General features: G+C 41.4%; 5 protein-coding genes across 6 annotated transcripts; 3 read left to right on the forward strand and 2 right to left on the reverse strand.

Annotated features, from left to right (window-relative positions):
* Positions 1–164: 164 nt before the first annotated feature.
* hdgfl2 (HDGF like 2) lies at positions 165–6,970 on the reverse strand. Of its 2 annotated transcripts, none has more exons than XM_018673399.2 (16): positions 6,734–6,970; positions 6,135–6,211; positions 5,364–5,505; positions 4,689–4,868; positions 4,202–4,324; positions 4,046–4,114; positions 3,750–3,930; positions 3,530–3,614; positions 3,129–3,426; positions 2,854–2,987; positions 2,686–2,753; positions 2,420–2,490; positions 2,235–2,336; positions 1,734–1,890; positions 1,524–1,641; positions 165–1,261 (listed from the first exon to the last, which is right to left on the reverse strand). In XM_018673399.2, the coding sequence occupies exons 1-16, from the start codon at positions 6,803–6,805 to the stop codon at positions 1,165–1,167; spliced, it is 1,974 nt and encodes a 657-aa protein (XP_018528915.1). In that variant the 5' UTR covers positions 6,806–6,970; the 3' UTR covers positions 165–1,164. The 2 variants fall into 2 exon arrangements, with proteins under 2 accessions (XP_018528915.1, XP_018528914.1); XM_018673398.2 differs by having other exon boundaries at positions 165–1,264.
* Positions 6,971–7,831: 861 nt separating this feature from the next.
* fh (fumarate hydratase) lies at positions 7,832–9,538 on the forward strand. Its single transcript, XM_018673400.2, has one exon. The coding sequence runs from the start codon at positions 7,899–7,901 to the stop codon at positions 9,396–9,398; it is 1,500 nt and encodes a 499-aa protein (XP_018528916.1). The 5' UTR covers positions 7,832–7,898; the 3' UTR covers positions 9,399–9,538.
* A 714-nt stretch (positions 9,539–10,252) lies between these two features.
* fam32a (family with sequence similarity 32 member A) lies at positions 10,253–12,696 on the reverse strand. The gene is made up of 4 exons (XM_018673403.2): positions 12,541–12,696; positions 11,815–11,959; positions 10,740–10,793; positions 10,253–10,513 (listed from the first exon to the last, which is right to left on the reverse strand). The coding sequence occupies exons 1-4, from the start codon at positions 12,612–12,614 to the stop codon at positions 10,445–10,447; spliced, it is 342 nt and encodes a 113-aa protein (XP_018528919.1). The 5' UTR covers positions 12,615–12,696; the 3' UTR covers positions 10,253–10,444.
* A 128-nt stretch (positions 12,697–12,824) lies between these two features.
* On the forward strand, positions 12,825–14,864 carry mrpl54 (mitochondrial ribosomal protein L54). The gene is made up of 3 exons (XM_018673401.2): positions 12,825–13,039; positions 13,366–13,522; positions 14,116–14,864. The coding sequence occupies exons 1-3, from the start codon at positions 12,913–12,915 to the stop codon at positions 14,246–14,248; spliced, it is 417 nt and encodes a 138-aa protein (XP_018528917.1). The 5' UTR covers positions 12,825–12,912; the 3' UTR covers positions 14,249–14,864.
* Positions 14,865–15,061: 197 nt separating this feature from the next.
* malt2 (MALT paracaspase 2) lies at positions 15,062–22,126 on the forward strand. Its single transcript, XM_051077372.1, is given in 18 exon segments — positions 15,062–15,262; positions 15,703–15,876; positions 16,133–16,299; positions 16,680–16,810; positions 17,020–17,170; positions 17,263–17,450; positions 17,534–17,630; positions 17,879–17,929; positions 18,169–18,200; positions 18,202–18,259; positions 18,378–18,581; positions 18,916–19,093; positions 19,213–19,287; positions 19,448–19,575; positions 20,392–20,541; positions 20,659–20,816; positions 20,916–21,053; positions 21,240–22,126. Coding segments are annotated over 17 exon segments (2,472 nt in total). The 5' UTR covers positions 15,062–15,262; positions 15,703–15,739; the 3' UTR covers positions 21,669–22,126.
* Positions 22,127–22,156: the final 30 nt, after the last annotated feature.

Below are 22,156 nucleotides of genomic sequence, written 5' to 3' on the forward strand. Positions count from 1 at the left end.
AGGAGTGTGGCATACAAGAAGTCTGACTCAGATCAGTTGAGTACCAGAAACCAACAAACAACTAAGTGTTGATGCTGTTGTTGGAAAACCTCCCTCTTTTACACAAGCACAGCAAATGAACTAAAAGCAAATTTTAAACACCAAGAAATGAGATAGAAACAAAACCATGCTGAGATTTTTATTCAAGTCTCAACTAAGTGATAGAAATGCTTTACCAATTTACATAGCACTAAAAACACCTGTTGTATGCATATGATGGGAAAATGTCAAAATAGGCTGCAGCTACATGAGATCTCAGTTGCTTGTAAGGGCAGTTTGCGATCTGTACATTTATTCCATTTATTATGCAAGTTACTGAATGCAGACACTATGGGGAGATGAGAGTGCAAGGTGTGTAACTCCACAGCAATTATTATTTTAGACAAAACTGTAGATGCAAATATCTGAAAACAAGGCTATAAAAAAGTAAGTGGACCTCAGTTGGAAAACAGTTTTAAGTGACTCAACTCATGGCTTTACATTTCAGACTGGATTAACTGGATCAAGGCCAGATAATTAAAAAAATACTTAAACATAAAAGACTCACAAATAGTACTTCACCACTCTCACAATGCCATACACACAGACAAGGGGCCTTTGTGATGTTTTGTAGGCTTTGTAAAAAAAAAAAAAAATAAGCCAACAGATGTAAGGGCTGCGCAAAATCCTCAAAGCCTGTATTCTGGTTAGAAGTGCTAAAAATGTAATCATTCAACATACATACGGTATGAAAGACGAAGGAAGAGTTCATGTGGTAGAAAGAACAAAGTAGCCAGGAGCAGGGGTTTGGGTTCAGAATCCAGGACGGGCCGAGTGTCGTATAAAAGGAAAGGTACATTTCAGAAACAAAGGGGGGTCGCGCAGCGCCACAAACTATCACACTAATAAGTTTTTATCTTTGCTGGGATAAATAATGGACCAAAGGGTTGTGAGAGACGGGGGGCCTTCTGGCTTGATATCGTTATAGTACAAAATGTCCAGAACATCAACATTGATGTAACAGATACTGTAGGAAATGCTGGATGTGTGTTGCTATGTTGCTGGGCCAGGGGCACTGTATGACGTCAAACAAAGAGGCCACCATCTTTTAGTACTTGGTCCACTGCAATGGAGATTAAGGGTCTTTCAGCTTTCAACAGCAGGTGGTTCCACCTCTGCAGAGATGGAGTTGTCAGCTTCTTCGTAGGTGTGTGTCTGTTGCTCAGCAGGGCAGTCTGGGCTCCTTCTAAAGAGAAAGTATGCAGTCAGTTGCAACTACTGCTGTGCTTAATTAACTGGTCTGTTTAACAGGGAAGATGTTCACATAAGCAAGTCACAGTGCTAAGTGATGATCTACAATGGTTCGACTTAAACCTAAGTATGACATTTTTCCAAGGAGGTTCTTGTCTTTTTTTATTGTCAATAAGATACCTGCTTTATTATCCTTTTTCTGCAAATGTCACAACAACAAAGATACTGTCTATTGCTTCAAACAGGATATTCACCTGCTTGGACTTGAAGCAGCATCGTCATTATTCTCCTCCTGGGCAGGTGATTTTGGTTTTTCCTCTACCTCCATATCATCTTTTTTCTGGTCTGATTCCCCGTTCACTGGAGTGGAGTCTAGAAAAGACCAATTTAGATATAAGCATGCAGGGCAAACCACATAATGTAAATCCAAGATCCAAAATGTGGCGCTTTTTTTTTTTTTTTACCTGTGTCTTGTGTTTGCTTCTCATTATCTTCTGGTTCCTTGTTCTCTGTTTGAGGTTTAGCTGCCACTTCTGCCTTGCCCACAAAGCGAAGTTTTAACTTGTTGTAGACGTCACTAGCTTTTTCCATGACTGCAGTGCTGGCTTTATACCGCCGGATCTAAATTGTCAGTGACAAAAACCATTAAAAAAATATTGAGTTATTCAAATATGATATAATAAACAAAGAAAACTAGCATCATAAAGAGAGGCTGCATTAACAGTGGATTAGTGTAGTATCCATCATTAACACTCAACAAGCAACGGGTCACATCCAGGGACACCACTTTTTCCAAGTATAATTTCCTGAGTATTGTGGCCAATACAGTTTATGTTATAAGAAAACATATGTACCAGTTACAATTGGGAAACCATGTATACCATTTTCCATTCTAAACATTTGGGTTATCCCATCTTAATGCAAGATGAATTTACAAACATAGTAAAAAAGACAAGAAAATGCACCTTCTTTAACGTGGCAATAACTTCAGCATTCTTATGGAGGATCTGACTGGTGACAGGCACAGCCTCAAGCTCTTCCAGGGCTTGTAGACACCGCTCTATGTCCTGGAAAACACACAAATACATACATCATAATTTAGTTTTCAGGCAGACATAAAAATAAAGAAAGAATAAAAACTGTCACTTACTGGGTTGTCCACTTTGAGTGCAAACTTAATATCTGTGTGGAGTTTCTGTAGCCGTTCTTCCGGTGATGGCTCTGCATATGGACACACAAAGTAATAGTCAATATAGTGTACTGAGTCACTACTGTCGCTCTCACTGAAACAACAAACATAACCAAGCATGAAGTGTTGCATGGTTTCATTCTATGCAAATAAGTTTTCTCCAGGCAATAACTGCTGGTCAGCTTTGGTAAACAAGAACAATGCAGGTGAATGTATGAGACACTGACCCTTTTTCTTTTCCACTTTCTTCTCTGGTGGCCTCTCTGGTTTGCGTTTGGGTTTTTCAGGCTTAGACCTAAGAGAGAGGGAACTCTGTGATCTGTGTGTATTAAGTTTTAATGAAGTTCTTCTAATGAGGTTTGCATACTGTAGTCTGTTCCTCATTGTGTGCTCACCTCGCTCTGGACTTCTCCTCTAACCGTCTGGCTTTCTTCTCTTTCAGCTCTTTCTCCTTTCTTTCTTTTCTCTCCTTCTCTTTCTTTATTCTCGCCTTCTTCTGGTTGTCTGGCTTTTTGGGTGGTTTCTTCACCTTTTGATGAGAAAAGCACAAGAAGCTGCATTTATCAATAGCACCAAGACTCACCTGCAGTCTTATTACTTATAAAAAATACAAAACAAAATGTAACACACAATTTAAATAATTGACTTTTTTTTATAAAGGAGACTGTACCTCAGCTGGTGGTGGAGAATCAGAGTCGGAGGGTGCAGGGATCGGAGGTGGAGGAGGTTTCTTCGACTTCTTTAGCGGGTGATCATCAACACCTTCGTCTGAGCTACTGCTGCTATCACTGTCACTCCCTTTTTTGCCCTTATCTTTGTCTTTTTTCTTTTTCTCATCTTCCTCTTTCTCTCTCTCACGTAGCCGGCGGATCTCCTCTGCCTCCTCCTTTTTCCGCCGCTCCTCCAGCTCTCGCCTGCGCTCCTCGTCACGTTTCTTCCATTCACTGATACGGTCGGGTTCACTATCACTGTGACAAAAACATGAAAACTTTTACATTAAGCTAAAATGTGCCTTATAATTCAATATTAGTGTGTTAGAACAGGTTAAAAGAAGCATTCAAGCAGCCTGACCTGTCGCTGTCGGAGGATGATGAAGGTGCTCGCTTTGCCGGGGTGGGTTTGGGTTTCCGTGCACGAGGCTTTGGTGCAGGCTTCTCTGTGGACGAGAAAAACAAGCATTTTTACAAAAGCAAAAACATGGATGTGAAACCTTCCTTCTAATATCAAATTATACACATCTATGATTTTGTGTGAATCTGTACTTGATAAATAAACTGGGCTAAAGCTGCACCTTTCTTGCGTGCTTGTGGGCCCTTCCTAGGAGGCGGATCTGACTCTGATTCAGACTTTGAACCAGACTGGGATTCTGAGCCGGACAGAGCTGGTCGAGGTTTCTCGTCTTCTGAGTCGCTGTCCACTACTTTCTTCTCTGACCCTGATCCTGAGTCTGAATCTGAGTCAGACGAAGCCTTCTGCAACATCACAGAGAAAAGGGGACAGAGGAGGGGGATGAGGCAAGACATCAACAACTGCCATCACAAAAGGTATTCAAAATACTTTTGCTGTATAAGGGGAGCAGTGCTTCACCTTTTTCTTCCCTCTGCCTCCTGCTTTCTTTCCACCTCGTCCACTGCTTTTCTTCTCTGGAGTAAAATCCTATTGAAAAAACAAATGAGTAACATTTGTAGGCTGTTTAGTTTCAGAGTGCCCCAAAATGTTCCACATGCATGTGTGTGTAATTACCTGGTCACTGTTCTTTCCAGAGTCAGACTCTGAAGGTGTGGGTTCTGATTCAGATGGGGATCCACTCTCCTCTTCGTCTCGGTCACTGGACGAGCCTCTGGCCTTTTTTGGAGGGGGAGGTCGCTAAAACAGAAAACACAAACAGTACAAATATAACTGAAGTGAATTAACTATAGTATTGCAGTTATTTGTCATTGCGGTCAGTTGTTTATGCCAAACTTGCACTCAAGCCATGCAGATGAGTTAGATTATGCTTTTGTCATTGCTATGACAACTTCTGATTTAAAAAAGGAAGCTAATTTCTTTTCTTTTTTTTTACCTCTCATCTCCTGTTGTTGATAGAACCTGGTAGCCTATTATGCTAAGTGCATCCTTTTTGTACCATTAACTGTGACCAAGAATGTCTTTTTCCATTCACATCAACAACACAGTTATATCATGATCACAGGCATTAATCATTCATGAAACTGAGAATCTGAAAAACTACCTTTGGTGCTGGTGGCTTTCGCTTCACTCCTCCTCCCCTTCCACGGTCTTCACTCCCAGAATCAGAGTCAACCTCACTTCCTGAGTCGGCTTTCCGAGGAACCGCAACCTCTTCATCATCCTCATCCTCATCACTTCCTCCTCCAGCATTGTTGCCCTCGCTATCAGATGAGCTGGCTGGCTGCAGACGAAGCGTGACAAGAAGATTAACACAAAATTTTCACTGAAATGGAATGCGGTCTACAAAGTCCGTCAAAAAAATCAAGTCTCTCAGTTGCAACTTCAGTGTTTTAAGGACAATTTTATGACATTTTGCCTTTAGTAAACACAGGGACAGGGAGAGGAGAGCTGTGCAAAAAAACAAAACAAAAACATATGGTCAGAATCAAATGAGTGAAGTTACGGTTCCATTACATCTTTCACAGTTGGGTACCAGGATACAGTGAACTATAATCAGAGGAAACTCCTTAGTTACCACTGAGTAAAGACAAGCCACTGAATTCTAAAACAGTGGACATAATAGTTTCTAAAACTGATTGAAATTCAGATCAGAAATAACAAATGAGCCAGCACCAAAACTAAAATAAGAGGCGGGTGCAGTATCACACCAAGTCAACATCAACAGAACATCTTTGTAAGTATGAGATAATGCTGAATTATGGATGCTTTGACTTACTACAGGTGGGGCACTGTAGGAGGCATGTGGATTGTTCTGAATCTCCCATAAACCTTCATTGAATCCCTTCCTTTTGTTGGGCTTTCCATAGCGTTCTCTGTACTTTTCATAGGCAAAAAGGTCCTTTGGTGCAAGGAATGCTCTGTGAAACAGCAAGATGAAGAAAATTATAACAATTTCCCTACTTAACTAAAACCAAATCAATGTTATCTTGATATAAAAGGTTGTTTACATTGACATTAAGGAGGTTTTGCACTGACTTGAGCCTTTAGAACAGTACACTGTGCCACCTAGTGATGGATTATTATACTGCAGATGCCATCTTGTCAAACAGATGGTGTTTGATGCTGGATCAAACATGTCAACACATCTCTCAGAAACATAATGCACAAGCAAACTGACTGACACAAGTCAGTGGTTAAAAGTGGGCCTTCAGAAAAGAGCAAAGCTTACTAAGAAAGCTATCACCCAGTGGTGTGAGACAAAAGCAGTGATTCTTGTTTTTGTTTCGCACTGTTGCTCTCACAAAGAGGATATCAGGTTTAAAAACAAATGAGTCAGGGCCTAAATTTAAAACCTGGCGCGGCCAATCTAACAATGAATAACAAAAAAACAAATGTACTACAGTTAGTAGATTTCAACCAGTAATGTGATTTAATTCCTTTCCTTTCAAGCAGATAAAGTTGAGTCAGCTGTAATCACCTAACTTTTAACATTTCTGCAAATGCAATGAACTTTTATCAGTGACAGATGATACAGTGCTGTACTCACGTTTCATGTGTCCCAAAGAAAAAAATTGGGATTTTATTAGGAGGTGGTTTCACTGCCCCATCAGCCACATCTTCAATCTGTAAACAAGCAAAACTTTGAAGTAAAAACCAAGTGGCAAACAGAAAATATCACACAAGTTTTCTGTGGACCTGGGACTTAAACATGATGATAGTACTATTAACTGATGTGGGTTACTTCTAGAAAACAAAACGGTATAGATTAATTTTAACATAATTAAACTGTTAGGGATATGTAGTGCACAATAAACAATCTTAACTTGGAGGAGATGCCTTTTTTTTATCTAGAAACAATTACGCGGTTATCGCAAACGTCATTTCCAAAGTAAAAGCGTTAGCTTTGCTGCTCTGCGTCTCCATATAGATGAGGCCGACAGCATCTCATGCAAATTACACTGCTGGTGCACTGACTGTGGGCCTGTAACGCAGTCTGTCAGCCCAGTATAAAATAAGTCATGTATCTGTGTGATAGGTATCCATGTTGGACAGGACCGAAGATACACAGAGAACCTTCTCCAGCGTCCCATGCAGAGCAGCCCACCCCCTCCGCCCCTCCGGCTGCTGTTAACGTTACTTGCTTACCCTGGCTGGCCAGTGGGGGTATCCCTTCATTTTAGCGAAGACCAGGTCTCCGGGCTGGAAATTGTGTGGCATTGTCCCGCTCCTTTATGCAGCCTGGGTTTAAAGAATATTCAGCTGCGTAGCCTTTCTGTGTCTCTCTTCGTTTGCTGTTTTCAGGTCGACACGAAACCTGGAAACGATGGGGTTAGCTAGCAAGCTAACAGTGTACTAACGTTACCGCGAGAAGAGACAGCGGAATGAAGATAGCAACAACGCACTAAACACTTCCGGTGAAGGTTCATTCTGAGACTTCAAAATAAAGGTCTTTCTACTCGAAGCCAAAATACGGAAATGCAATGAAATTACACAAAACCAGTGAAAAACGGAATCCAATCATATATTTTAGCACAGTATACAATATCACAGTAAAGGTACAAACTACAGCAGGCTATATGCACTCAGTTGGTTAGTTGACAACAAAAATAAACGGACACACAAACAACAATCAATCTTAGTTATAATAAACATAAATTGTGTCTCAACTGCTGAATAGACAATGAAAAGGGTAAACAGTTTCCAGGTGGCTCCATGTATATACAGTGTAGGTGTAAAGTGAAATTATTTTGGAAGAGCTGCCAGTCTCATCATTGTCAAGGTGTCAACTTTCATATGTTCCAGTGTCACTAAACAGTCACTGACTGTTTTTAATGTACAAAATTCTAAAAGAAATATGAAGAATGACCAAGAAAAATATGAGTATAAAACTTGGTACTGGAAACAAAACAAACAAAACATAAATAAATAAATTGTCTTGCACATACACATTGATTCATACATTCTTCAGTATATACAAGAATGTTTCAGTGCCAAATGTCATATTTATGTTTCTTTAAAAAATTGTCAGGTAAATTACTAGATTATGTAAAGTTATTGACTTTTATTTTACAAAGCAAATCGAACTTGGTTGCCATAGCGGATATACAGTCGTGCAATGTTGTAAGAAGCTTTACTGATCCGGATAAAGCGACCTGATCATTTCCACCTGATACGACAACCTGAGCGGAAATCCCGCCTTTTTTCTTTCACTATTGGCTGACTTGTGATCAGTTTCCTATTCGTCCAATGACAGATTACAATGTGGAAGGCTACACTGACCTCCCCCCGGATTCACCTCTAATGAGAAGCCATGTTTCGGTCTCTGAGACGCGTCCAGCAGTTTAACTGCAACCCCCTGATTTTGCAAAGACCCAGCGTCGACTCTAAACTCCTCTTTTGCACGTCCAGAATGGCCAGTTCGGAGTACAGGATTGAGCGGGACACGTTCGGTGAGCTCAAGGTCCCGGCTGACAAGTACTACGGCGCCCAGACTGTCAGATCCACCATGAACTTCAAGATTGGGGGACCAAGTGAGAGAATGCCGATCCAAGTCATCAAGGCTTTTGGTATCCTGAAGAAAGCGGCCGCCGAGGTGAACAAGGACTACGGCCTCAACCCGAAGATAGCAGATGCAATCATCCAGGCTGCAGATGAGGTTTCAGCTGGTAAACTGGATGATCATTTCCCTCTGGTGGTGTGGCAGACTGGCTCTGGCACTCAGACCAACATGAACGTCAATGAAGTGATCAGCAACAGAGCCATTGAGATCCTGGGAGGGAAACTGGGCTCCAAAGATCCTGTCCACCCAAATGACCATGTCAACAAGAGTCAGAGCTCCAATGACACCTTCCCCACGGCCATGCACATCGCTGCAGCCACAGAGGTCCACCAGGTCCTGCTACCTGGCCTGCAGACTCTGCACGATGCTCTGGCTGCAAAAGCTGAAGAGTTCAAAGACATCATCAAGATCGGGCGCACACACACCCAGGATGCTGTGCCGCTCTCTCTCGGACAGGAGTTCAGCGGGTACGTCCAGCAGGTGAAGTACAGCATAGAGAGAGTGAAGGCCGCCATGCCCAGGGTGTATGAGCTGGCAGCAGGAGGCACAGCAGTAGGAACAGGACTCAACACCCGCATTGGCTTTGCTGAGAAAGTGGCCTCCACCGTCGCCTCTCTCACTGGCCTGCCGTTTATGACAGCCCCCAACAAGTTCGAAGCCCTGGCAGCCCATGACGCCCTGGTGGAGCTGAGCGGAGCGCTTAACACAGTGGCTGTCAGCATGATGAAGATCGCCAACGACATCCGCTTCTTGGGGTCAGGACCCCGCTCTGGCCTTGGGGAGCTCATCTTACCAGAGAATGAGCCCGGGAGCAGCATCATGCCAGGCAAGGTGAACCCCACCCAGTGTGAGGCCATGACCATGGTCGCAGCCCAGGTGATGGGGAACCATGTCGCAGTCACCATCGGAGGCAGCAACGGACACTTTGAACTCAACGTCTTCAAACCCATGATGATCAAGAATGTGCTGAACTCCGCGCGGCTGCTGGGCGACGCGTCCGTCTCCTTCACCAACAACTGCGTGGTGGGCATCCAGGCCAACACGGAGAGAATCAACAAGCTCATGAATGAGTCTCTCATGTTGGTCACCGCTCTCAACCCACACATCGGCTACGACAAAGCTGCCACCATCGCCAAGACGGCTCATAAGAAAGGCTCCACGCTGAAGGCTGTGGCCGTGGAGCTGGGCTATCTGACCGAGGAGCAGTTTGACCAGTGGGTGAAGCCAAGTGACATGCTGGGGCCAAAGTGAACTCTGATAACACAAGGACACTACAAAGCAAAGAAAATACCTTTTCTACTGTTAGAAAAGAGTGTTTCTATGTGAACGAAACATGCTCTGAATCCTGAATCTCTTACATCGCCTATCTCTTAATAAAATTTTTGAGAATCCTTTGCTGTTGTTTGATGCAGCCTCTTACTGGTGTTCACTTCAGTTGAATACGTTTGAGAGAAAAACAAAAGTTTATTTATGTCCATATTACACCTGAGCCAAGTGGAATTAAAACATTTTATTTAGCTGGTTAAAGAATTGCAACACATGATGCAGGGACAGTCAAAATGTTGAAAATCAATGTAGTACAATAGTAAATCCCACATATTTCTGAATGTAGCTTCACCCAGGTCTGTCACATATACACCTGTATGTCTTAAACCTCCTTGTTTTAGCCTGTAATGTAGTGTTGATAGCAGATACACCTATTGCTTAAGGTCACTAGTGTGACATTTCACCATTGATACTTCTGTAGTAAAATGTGTACATTTCTATATAATCTTATGATTTTGGTGGTCAGTCTTATACTTTTTGACTCTGTTCAGGTTTTAGTTGGAACCTTCAGGGTAGTTCACATGTTCACACTGTGCCATCCCAAATAATTCAACATGGACAACTGTACTTTGTTATCTGGTTTACAGCATGTGTGCCATTTGTGCAGTGTTCCACTTCAATGAAAAGTGTAGTAATTAAAAAGAAAATATATTCTGGCATTTCTGTGACATTTCTATTGTTTACACATACACACTTGTATTTGTTAATTTATGAAACATTAGTCATTATTATGTCACCAAAGATATACCTTATGTAAGACAGAAAAATTAGACAAATGATAAGTTTACACAAATCCTTTATTGTATAGAGCAAGATATACAACAAAAGAATAAAAGAATGCCAGTTGAACAAATTTTAATTGTAGATATATAGAAAGCTGGCTAATGACAAATATACATTTAGGGGGAAAAAAAGCAATGTTTTTGTACAAGCAGTAAAAAAAAACAACAAAGTGAACATTTGCCCCAGTTCTATTTGGTCCAGCTGACCTTGGGAATATCATAATGCTCTGTCAGGGTGTCCAGGTGGCGATTGAAATCCTGCAAACAAAACAACAGAGGATACATTAATCATTTCTCTGTACATAAATAAGAGAGCATTTCTGATGCAACTTGAAAAGTAGAAACATATAAACAGAAATGTTCCATATTTTTTAAACAATTAGATGTATGTCAATCTCCCAAGTTATTTACTTGAACACTTGTACTACTTTACAAGTGGGTATGAAGTTGAATTGAATTTTGCGAGGTCTGATGCATGACTTACCTCAACTCTATGTTTGTGTGTCTTTGATGCTTTGTTCAAAATCCTCTCCATTTGCTGTGAGGAAAGAGATAGAGACAGAGGCAGAATGAATGCAAAAGAAACCTTGAAAAATACATATTATAACTGTCAGTGTGGGCACACTGTAAACACTTCACAAACACCATGTGTTGACAATGACTACATTCAAATACTCCAAACTCAAGAAAAGGTAGGTGGGCTTGTCACCATTTGTGACTGTCAGTGACAACAGACAATGTCACCTGTTCACAATAAATCACATGTTAAAACTGCCATAATGCTCTCAAACTGTTGCAGTGCCAATTACCTGTTGTAGTTGGAAATACACAAAGCATGTGTATGGTATACGCTACCTTTTGAAGTTACCCCATGCTTTTGGGCAGTAGACATGATGATCATTACTTTGTAAGAATATTCACCTCACTATGTGTACCATGCTGCACAGCACATTATACTGCAACTGTTTCAAACAATGGACTTTGTCCTTTGAGTGGAAATGGACTGATAAAGGCTGTCATTATACGGTGTGAAGACTATTAAGCTGAGGCTATGAAACATCAGTAACTACACTGCAGAGCTAATAAAATTTATTCTGAAATTGTTTCAGGTTGGAATCACTCTGCTGAGTTAAGACTTGTATTGGACACATTTGTCTCTCCCTCTCTCACTGGAAAGTTCAAAACAACAGGTAAGTTAATAATCTACTGCCTCCACATGGATAACTTGGTGTTTCTGGTCCACTGTGGCACTGCCTGTTGTGAAGCTAAGTGTGGAATCTACATCTACCACAGGCCTGGAAAGTTTCCTATCCAAAAGGTCGCTATTTTGTTTAAAATTCTGTTTGTGTTTACTCTTACATCAACTCTGTGTGCTGCTGTTAATCAGTGGACCTCCATACCTTCCATACTAATATGGCACTGTGGCAACTATAGTAGAGATTTATGGTAGCTGTTGAATTTGATTTCTACAGCCTACAACTACCTCTGTTAACTATGCCCCTGACTCAAATCCTTAACCAGTCCTTGCAGCTATTTAATGCTGGAGAACAATAACTTACCCTCTTCTCTTGCATCTTGTCAAAGGCAATTTGTGCCGGTGTCCTTTTGTCAATATATGCTTTCTTCGTTTTCACCTCTTCATCGTTTTGACTGGTGACGACCTGCTCCAGGCGATGCTTACTCTCTTTATCCTTCTTTTTCTTCCTAATAAATAGACACGTAATGACACGTAAGTTGGCAAGTGGCGTGTCAGGCCATCCTTTCGCATCCACAAACACGTCCAAACTCATAGTCTGTGTTGACCAATACACTATTCGTTATCCTACTGAAATTGTACATATCTACTATACTCGTCCTGTGTGAATTGACTGTATCTGTTAATAAGCCTATGATGTATTTCGCAGTTAGTCTGACATGTTGAGTCCTTAGTTCTATGTAGTTTGTTTTTGATGTAGCTAATGCTAGCTAGCTAATGTTTTCTAAACACCTCTTGATATTAAGGTGAACTGTGACGACGTCACCAACGAGATCAGTTATTTTCCAACGTGAAATACAATTTTGATAGTGAATTTCCATAAATAAACGGTTGCCGTGCTCACAAAGTCTCAATATACGTTATCGTAACATCAACACTGTTGTTCTACTAATGTTAGCAAACAGGCTAATATTAGCCTCGCATGAATATCATGGGTTTTTATCAGTGGCGACCGGGTATTTATGTATTTTTGTCAGTTTTAATACGAAGTCTTTTACTAAAATAAGTTACCAAATACCACAATACTTACTTTTTTCCAGATGAAACCGCTCCTACGCCTTTTAATTTCAGGGCACTCTTCTGAGCCATAGCGTACTCCGACATCTTCGAGAAGCTTTCAGTCTTCTTCTTCTTTTGTTGAAATTGACGACGAGCTATCGCTCCTCTCCTTCGTGTATTTAATTATTACAGCACCGGCACAGTTACATCTATGCTGCCATCTGTCGGAATAAAGGGAAATGACCCAAGCACTTACCGTCTTGTAGTGTGTCTTCCCGTCCAGAGAGGGGCAGTATATTATTTTCACGGAGCCAGATACAAAGCAGAAAACGGAAGTTCAGCGGTGCTATGAAAGTCAAATTGTAGCATGGTGGCTTGCGCTTTTAAGTAATCAAAAACCAAAATGTCTGGGTACAGTTTGTTTAGGGTAGTAGCGTTAACAAAATACATCTCAACCAACGCGACGACAGCGCTCTGTCGGACGAACATGTTAAACAGAGTACAGACATGTGGATATGCGAAGAAAGTTGGTGAGTAAAGAGGACATATTTATACAGTATACATTTACTACAAATCTCTTTTCTTCTGTGCCAGTTTTAAATGGTCTCTGATGATGAAATATATGTGCAAAGCTAAGCTTACAATTATAACCTGTTTACATCACTGAGTGCCATTAAAGTTTTTTTTAAGGTGGTGGATAATAGCTGTTGTGGTCTAGCAATAATATATACAATATATGAAATTAATTCACATTCCTCTCCCAAAGCTCTTGTTTATAGTCAATCTGGAGCCACTCTCAATGAACACATCCTTGTATAACATGATAACACTTGACTCTTTTCCTTATCTTTTCCAGCGGCCAAAGGAAAAGGTAAAGGCATGGCGAAGGAGGAGCTGAAAGGTCCAGAAGTGTGTAAAGACGCTGTCAGACTTACTACTCATGCAGTAGGGGTTAACATTTTCAAACAAGGAGAAGACCCCAAACTGAAGCCTCCTGAGGAATACCCAGAGTGGTGAGAGCACATACTTCTTCTGTTTCAGCCACTTTTTTTTCTTTTGCCACCTTATCATCACTTAGAAATAACTGTTTCTGTTTGTATGATTTCCTTTCCTCCTTTTTTAATTAGCTGTTGAGAAACCCGTTTTTAAGCTGGTTAAAAATAAGTAAAGAAATAATAATAATCAAAGTCTTTTTACTGATTTTTCATATTTATACAACACAGCAAACATCCCATTCAGACGAAGACATTAAGACTCCTGCAATAACAAAACAGGTCATACTATACTTATGTTTTATCCAGTTACATAAAATCAGTCTCCTGGCCAACAATGAGGAGAATGCTATTGTTTTCCAAAAATAAGTAAAGATATAATGATGAATGTGTCATCTACATATATGTATAACTCTTGTATAACTCTTGGCCACAGGCCCATTTTACACATATAATACCCCAGTTGTTTATCGCATTCTACACATTTTCTAACATCATATGCTCCTTCTTGCTATTACTGCAGCTCTCTCCACCTACATGTAATGAATATAGTTCAAGCACATTGTTTCATGTGTCCTTAATGATCAGACTACCCTCTTGTTTTTTTTACTCAGGTTGTTCCAGTTGCAACTGGGAGCGCCCAAAAAGCTGCACGAGCTGGAGTCAGACACCTGGGAATACTGGAAACGTCTGAGGAAGGAAAACATTTGGCGTCACAACAGATTATATAAAGGGAAAAAGTTTTAAGCCATCAGTGGACTGACAGTGGGCAGATCTCCTCCTGTGCAGTGATGTGCTTCAGACTCTATGAACTGAATTACATGATCGTATGCCAAGTTCCTGGATGAAATATCAATAGACCAACTCTTTAATGGTTTCCATTTATCTTGTAGTAATCTGAAATCATAGTCATTTGTGTACAGTATTTGTAAGCTCAAAGAAAGCTTATAACTCAGTGCAGTATATGACTTCAGGAAGTTCATCACTGGTTATGTTGAATACGGGGGGGGGGGGGGGGGGGTATAAGACCTGAAACTCACATTGCAGGGGAATCCAATACATCACCACACTCAACAAGAGGAAGCAGAAAAGTAGATTGAAAGTGCACTCTGACCTTGGAAACAATTTCACTAAAAGGTAAATTTAGCAGCTTGTGTGATACAATCGAAAGTTCAGAATGGCTATTAAATTTTCCCTGTGGTGAGAGTTAAGAAAGGCAGTGTTCACTGTATTAGATAGAGGGCTATCACATTGGATTTAATGCATTTGTACAGCGATAATGTTTTGATGATATTTCCACAAATCACTTTTTTGTTTTTGAAGACTTATTACAAATAAATGTGAATAAATATCCAACAAATTATGCTTTGTATTAATCCTTTTTAATATAAAAGGTTTATAAACTATAGTTAATGGTTTTATTGATTTATTAATGCTTTATTGAGCAGTTGTAATCATAGAGCAACATTTGGGTTGCCAGTTTGTAAATGTTTCTGCACTGATCACTCTGTAAAAAAAGTTGACTTAAATATATGGCGTTGCCATGACAATGCTTCATGCAAATGATCGAGCCTGTGGGGGATGACAGAAAAGAGGAACCGAAATGAAAAGCAAATAATCTGGGGAACAAAATCATGAAAGACTGGAAGAGCGATGGACTGTAAAATGCATCTACATCTCTTTTTATTTAAGAGTCACCCGTTCGTCTGTCTCTACGACTGGATTTGACCACGGGCTTGTAGGCCACATATTGTAAAGTGGGTAAGTCCAAAGTTTTCCTCACGACTTTTAATGCTTCAGTATATTAATGGCGGAAGCGGTAAGTGGCAAGCGCGACTACGTGCTGTTTTAGTTTTGGTCTAAAAACGACTTATAGTTTCATTTTCAAGCGTCGCCGTTACATGTCTTGTTTCCTTAATGGTTAAAACGCCGCATGTGTACAGTTAAAGTACAGGCGGATTTTCCTCCGCTGACCACGGGGAAACCCGAAGCTGTGTTTACAATCTGTTAGTTTAGTAGCGTACCAGCCGTGTAGGCGGCCGGGGTGGAGAGTGATTCAACAATACAAACCGCTGTTTTCGGTCACTACTATCAGTCACAACCGGAGGAAAATCCTTCTGGACTCGTTGCTACATGGTGTAGTCTTCTCGAGGGCGGATTCAGCGCGTTAAAGTCTCAGTTTAATGTCCCCGTTCGTCCAGTAGATCTCTGGGTTTGTTAGTGGTGACACGTGAGAAGATGGAGGAGTCGAAAATGAGCATTGGTACTCTGAGTGAAGAAGTCCTGAACAGGCTGTCGAAGATGTTGGACAACTCCACCTGCGGATGGAGGCAGCTGGCCGATGCGGTGTCCGAGCAACCGAATTTCCGCTGCAGGTGAGACACTGAAGGCATCACGCCAAGAAGGAGAAGCAGCTCAGCACATGATTACAGCAGTTTCCACACCTTCTCATGACCATTATAACTCATTTGTATATATATTACAAGGATTCTCCTTTGATGTATGACATGTTTAACAGGTTTGTCTCCCCCACCCAGCCCCATACCACTGTACATTCCTTTTTTTGGGCCCCGGGGTCTGTCACCACTTCTACGACCTCTGCCTATTAAACTCCCTCTACCTTCCTTGCAGTGAAAGTGAGCTTACCAGCTGCTCGCTCCAGGTGCTGAGCGCCGCAGGTAGCCCTGGGCGGGCCCTCCTGGCTCGGCTGGCTGATCGCTCCTGCTCCCTGGACTTCCTGCTCCACTGCCTGAGAAAGGTGGACCACCAGGAGGCTGTGCAGTACCTGACCACCACGGGTAAAATACAAGTGAATGTGGTGCTATGTGTATTCAAATGTAAACTTTTATAATACTTTTTTTAATAATACTTTTACTTTAGTACAATGTATATTTTTAGGCACGGACATTATCTCATCATGGTCTGATTGGTCATAGCTGTAAAAGCACTGGTGTAACTAGTGACATAAATGAATGGTGCCTCTGTTACATGTATGTGTTATAGTAAGTCATAAAGATCCACCACACAAACTGATAGCAAGTCCTGGAAAACATGTGTCATTCTAAAACTATGCCACATCCTCTGTGGTTACATGTCTAAAATGGAAATACCTGTGCAACCTTGTCCGTTCATGAATGTTGGTGTTGTGTGTGTGTGTGTGTGTGTGTGTGTGTGGTAGTGGCAGAGACGATTCGGATCACAGTGCAGCCGCAGTCCCAGCAGGCCACAGTCGGAGGTAGGGTGGTACTGTCCTGCAGAGCCACTGGTCCCTCAGGGCTCAGCTACCAGTGGTTCAGAGGCAAAGAGGAGGTCAGTTCAACATCTTGTCAGTACAGGGTTATAAAAAGTAACAAAACAGTTCAGAGTGTTCTGTATTTGTTACTTTTTCACTAAATCTGCCACCTTTATATCATGTCAGTGTCGTGATGAGACAAATAAATAGTTCTCTCGATGGTTACAATCAGATGTTATAAATGATCATGCAGGCTGAGGGTGTGCTGATTATTTTCTCATTCTAGGTTTTGGATGAGACAGGGTGTACACCAGAGCTGGTTCTATGTCCTCTGGCCACAGTCCACCAGGGTCACTACATCTGTAGGGTCAACCATGGAGAAAACTGCATCTTCTCTCAGTGGGCTAATGTTCGATTGGTTCGCTCTGCAAGTCCGGGTACCTCTCATCTTCTCCTCCTGTTTTTTTTTATTTTTTTATGTCATCTCATTACATGTGATGTAATGTCATGGTAAATCTCGTCATCTCAGGCTGCAGCAGTGCTCTGTTTCCGGGGTCGGTGAGTGGGCTGCGTATCATCCACCAGCCTCAGTCCCGAGCGATCTCTGAGGGTGACGCTCTGTCGCTGGAGTGCAAAGCAGAGGCCAACCCTCCCGCCCAGTACGAGTGGTACCACAACTCGGAGCTCATGCCACAGCACAAGACACATTCACTCAAAGTAAGTGTATATCCACAGAGTCTGCTGTGAGCTGCTTACCTACTGTGTGTAGTTAATGTTGTGTATGTTTCTGTGTCCTGTAGATACCCTGTGTGACCACAGCACACAGAGGACAATACAGATGTAAAGCGTTCAATATTTATCACGAGGAGTGGAGCGACACGGCAACAGTCACCATTGGTGAGACATAATTTCTGTTTTCTATATTCAGAATGTAAATGTGTAGATGAGACAAATCAGAAACCTTAATGTTAAAATTCCTTTAACAACTGTATGAATATCAAGTAAATACTTCTGTGGTTTTTGTGAACATGCATAGACCAAGTACAGTAAATTTGACACTGCATATTTAACAGGATCAGTGTCACACATGAGCGTAATTGCAGTACTGTGAAGTGAATAACTTCTTGTTTTGCACTTTTATGCAGGCCCAAGTTCAATTACTGATGCACCCTGGGAAGAAGTCGACCGTGGCTCAGGTATTCTTTATTTATATTTGGAAAGGGAACAAAGGAAGTAGTGTTTTAGTTCCCCTGTCATTTTCGGAAACATTTGCTGTGTGTGTGTTCACGCTCTTATTGTTTGATCAGTGTGGATTTCGTTCAGGTTAGTTTTTCCAATCTGACTGAAAGACAGCACTGTAGAAAAATTAAACATTCTGATGTAATATCAAAGAGTTTGGGACATTTTTTATTTTTCTCTTTTCATGTGTTACCAGACTCACAGAAAGTCAGATCAACTTTCAGGACAAGGGATAAATCCACTACAACAGATGACCAAGCAGCCCCAGTTAGCGAAGCACTTCTATGGTGAATTTTGTCCAAACAAATACAGTATCTGTACAACAGATATACACTGTAAATAAATATGTTACACAATCTATTAGACTGGTGAACCTTTCAAGATGCCCTGTCTCCCCCTCCACAGCAACAGACAAAGTTGCTCTGCTGATTGGCAACATGAACTACGTCTACCACACTCAGCTGTGCGCTCCCATCGCTGACGTCCATGAGCTGACCAATCTCCTCAGACAAATGGACTTCAAGGTGGTTTCCCTGCTCGACCTCAACTGGCAGGAGATGCACAGCGCTGTAACAGAGTTCCTCTTGCTGCTCGACAAGGGAGTCTACGGTGTGTCTCTGGTCCATGTAGATAATATGTTCAGAACTTGTTTTGTGTCTGTGTCTTTACTTTTAAAGACTACACAGGCTGTATACTGCTCTAACCCAAGTTGATGTAGTGTTTTTGTTTACAGTATAATTTGCGCTCGGGGTACGGTTGGAGATGGTTTGATATCTGTCACAATAACTCATACATTTAATGAAATAAATGAAAGCAACTTTGCCTAATTATAATACAATATAGAGATTAACTTTCTAAAAACAGACTGTTTAAGGGTAAAAAACTCTCTAGGGATATTAACAGCATTCATCAGATTTTATAACTGTGTCCTTACCTTGCACAGGCTTGCTATACTTTGCTGGTCATGGTTATGAGAATTACGGCAACAGTTTCATGGTTCCCATCGATGCTCCGGCCTCCTACACATCAGAGCACTGTCTGTGTGTACAGAACATACTCACCAGGATGCAGGAGAAAGAGACGGGACTCAACGTATTCTTGCTGGACATGTGTCGCAAAAGGTATCATCACAGATGTACCAGATTGATTTTTTTTTTTTTTAATGTCATGTTGAGTTTAGACTATCTGCTGTGCACATTTGTGCTTCAGTGCTTCAAATGTTTTCTTTTTTTTTTTTTAGAAACCCAAATGACGATGTCATCGTCCAACCGGGCCTGCTGAAGGTCACAGCAAATATAGTGTTTGGTTATGCCACGTAAGTTGCTGGTCCTCCTACACAGGGATTTTTAAACCACGTTGGTATCAGACATTCCTAAGCGCTTGAGACAAAAAAAATATTTAAAACACTTATGAATTACATAACAGTCTTTCTTTAGCCTGTAAAGTGTCACTCATGTGTACTCGGTTGTGTCTAGATGTGTAGATGCAGAGGCGTATGAAGTAAAGAAGGAAGACGAGTCCAATGGCATCTTCATAAACTTCCTCAAACAGCGAGTTTGTGAAGATGAGAAGGTCACAGTCATGCTAGACAGAGTGGCTGAAGGTATGTAGAGCACACATGTGGAGCATGACATCTCTGCTTTCGTCTTACAGCAGGTTTGCACCAACTGGCCTGGCAGCTTACTGTTCTGTTATACAGGGTGTGATTACACCTGACCTTTCAGCGTCTTTGAGATGATTCTGTACATCCTAGGATGTTAGAGCAGATTATTCTGCATCAACATGTGGCCTGAAAATCACTCACATCCAACTTCTGTATGTAAATGTATTTAAATATGACATTTATCCATTCATTTTATTCTATCCTGCATTGTATCTGATAGTGAAGCAAGCCAAACCTCTCATATCATTAGCCTAATCAAACACTCTGGTGTTATTCTTTATAATTTATTTAGTCTTGCACTTGTTGGCTCACTGACATGACTGGAACACCTGGAAGGCACACAGTCATCATTCTTGTTATTAGCTCCACCTGTGTTTTTCTTGCTATGACAGTTTAATTGTCTACACCTGCAATTGTGCTGTCTCTGGGTGCGGCAATATAACAACTCAGAAAAGAGATTTGGTTACACACTAAAGATCACAAAGGACAAGCAATAACTGCTGTTCTCCTCTCAGCTGGTTGGAAAATGTGAGCATGTTGCAGATCTGGCCTGATTTCACGCTGTCATGTTAGAGGACAGACAGCTGATGGAACAAAAACCTGCTGTGCACGCTGTTTGGTTTCCAGCCAGATGAGCAGTTTTCTTGAGAATTTCAACACAGCAGTTGTTTCCTCCTCAATAATTTAATACTGAATTATTCTTGAGCAGCTCTAGTGAATGCATGCTGCACATTAAAAGTTCTTCACTCTCACCAGACATGGGTCGTTGTGTAATCACACGAGGGAGGCAGGCTCTGGAGCTCCGCAGCAATCTGTCTGAAAGACGTTCCCTCACTGACAAGATACAGACCGCTGAATGTTCCGCGTCCTATTCAGCTCGCAACCTGCAGTGGGCCGTCGCTCACGGTACTCCTAAACTTTTAATGATTAAATATAGAGAGAGTTATTGTCATGTCTCTATTCTAGGTTACTTTATGTTGGCATGTCTTAAAGTATACCTAATTCCAATGCCTGTCTTTATAGTGCTACCTAAGAGCCTTTATCTGCAGTTTGACTGTGGAGTGACAGTACAGCTTGGGTTTGCTGCAGAGTTCTCCAACCTCATGGTCATCTACACTCGGATACTTGAGAAGCCCAAAGAAATTGCTTCCTGCTCTGCACAGCTTACTGACTTCCCTGAGGTTTGTTAGTTGATATTACTTACAGAGATGATAATTTGTTATTGTGGATACTTGATCACTGCACTGACCTTTATGCTGTGATCTGTGTTTCTTTGGCAGGGTGTGGATGTCGATCTGAAGAAGAGTAACCAGGAGACTCTGCTTGATGCCGGCAGTTTATTATTGATCAAGGAAGCTCTTCCTTCACCTGAGGTCCCCAGTCTTTACACCCGCATCCGCAGCCTGCAGAGACTCAGGGTCAGACACTGGTCGTTGTTTTGATAATTACTTTTCTTATTTCTGTCCTAGGAGAAACCTGGTAAATGTTAATGTGCCCTCCAGATTACAGTTAACTAATACTGAGCAGAGTCAGAAATAAGGCTTACACTACTTTTTTGAATATTTTAATCAAAGTTTTCAATCTGCTCTTCACTGTCTTAACAGACTGAGCTTACGTTCACCGTCTGTCTTCATTACACCTATTCCAACATGGATGAAGAAGTGCAGGAAAGGCAATCAGTGACAGTTGGGAAACCACTGGTCTCCAAACTCAACCTCCACGAAGCAAGACAACCTCGCACCTGCTCTCAGTCCTCATCCTTCAGCCTCGACTCCTTCAACGTTCCTGAGTGCTCCTTCTTCCCCGACGGCTTCACCTCTGTCGGGTCAGCCTCCAACACGTGGCCGTATTATGCACAATCTGGCAGAGAGTCTCCAACTTCATCCAGGAGTGCCAATGTACCAGAGGAGACTGACAGTGCTGAATTATTTGAGGCCCCTAAACCTCTTGTTGCCACCAAAAGCTTGCCCCACAGCCAAGTGAATGACACAAACTACAAATTCAGTGACATGTACAATTTTCACTCTCACTAGGCGTTATGAAAGCTGCTTGAAAAAGTCAAAACATGGGTAAAAAGCCTTTGAATTTGCCATTTCAGTTAAGCTGACCCAGGGCTCAGATCATTGCATATGGCCACTTATCTTTGTTTTAACTATGCATTAAGTTTTTAAGTAATATTTTCTGAACATTTTCATAAGAAATCGATACATTGTGACACATTACACTGCAATCAAGTTTGATATGAGTTCTGTTTGAAAGAGGGAAGAAATAAAACATGGGCAAACCTTTGTAGATAAATTGTACAAACTGTTGCTCTGTGTCTTAGGCTTTTTGAAACGTTTATTACATCTCACATGCATTTACATGAACGTTAAAAAACAGTTCGTTGCCATCATTGACTATGACTGTTTTTGTTCTTCCTGCTGAATGTGTGCTCGGCATGTACATTTCATCATGTATGTATTTTTAAAATTAAGGCAAGTTGAACCTGTGTGCTCGTCCCTGCACTACAACTGTACTA

Source organism: Lates calcarifer, linkage group LG17 (assembly GCF_001640805.2).
Source record: "Lates calcarifer isolate ASB-BC8 linkage group LG17, TLL_Latcal_v3, whole genome shotgun sequence".
Taxonomy (NCBI): domain Eukaryota; kingdom Metazoa; phylum Chordata; class Actinopteri; family Centropomidae; genus Lates; species Lates calcarifer.

What these genes read in the sequence shown, in the direction of transcription:
- fh (XM_018673400.2), top strand. Translation starts at nt 7,899, where the DNA reads ATGTTTCGGTCTCTGAGACGCGTCCAGCAGTTTAACTGCAACCCCCTG.
- hdgfl2 (XM_018673398.2), bottom strand. Translation starts at nt 6,805, where the DNA reads ATGCCACACAATTTCCAGCCCGGAGACCTGGTCTTCGCTAAAATGAAG. An exon ending in ATTCTCCACCACCAGCTGAG is followed by an intron (nt 2,988 to 3,128) that starts GTACAGTCTCCT and finishes TCTCATCAAAAG; the next exon opens with GTGAAGAAACCACCCAAAAA. An exon ending in CACTCAAAGTGGACAACCCA is followed by an intron (nt 2,337 to 2,419) that starts GTAAGTGACAGT and finishes TGTGTTTTCCAG; the next exon opens with GACATAGAGCGGTGTCTACA.
- fam32a (XM_018673403.2), bottom strand. Translation starts at nt 12,614, where the DNA reads ATGTCGGAGTACGCTATGGCTCAGAAGAGTGCCCTGAAATTAAAAGGC. An exon ending in ACAAGATGCAAGAGAAGAGG is followed by an intron (nt 10,794 to 11,814) that starts GTAAGTTATTGT and finishes CTTTCCTCACAG; the next exon opens with CAAATGGAGAGGATTTTGAA. An exon ending in CACACAAACATAGAGTTGAG is followed by an intron (nt 10,514 to 10,739) that starts GTAAGTCATGCA and finishes TTTTGTTTGCAG; the next exon opens with GATTTCAATCGCCACCTGGA.
- mrpl54 (XM_018673401.2), top strand. Translation starts at nt 12,913, where the DNA reads ATGTCTGGGTACAGTTTGTTTAGGGTAGTAGCGTTAACAAAATACATC. An exon ending in TGGATATGCGAAGAAAGTTG is followed by an intron (nt 13,040 to 13,365) that starts GTGAGTAAAGAG and finishes TATCTTTTCCAG; the next exon opens with CGGCCAAAGGAAAAGGTAAA. An exon ending in CCTGAGGAATACCCAGAGTG is followed by an intron (nt 13,523 to 14,115) that starts GTGAGAGCACAT and finishes TTTTTTACTCAG; the next exon opens with GTTGTTCCAGTTGCAACTGG.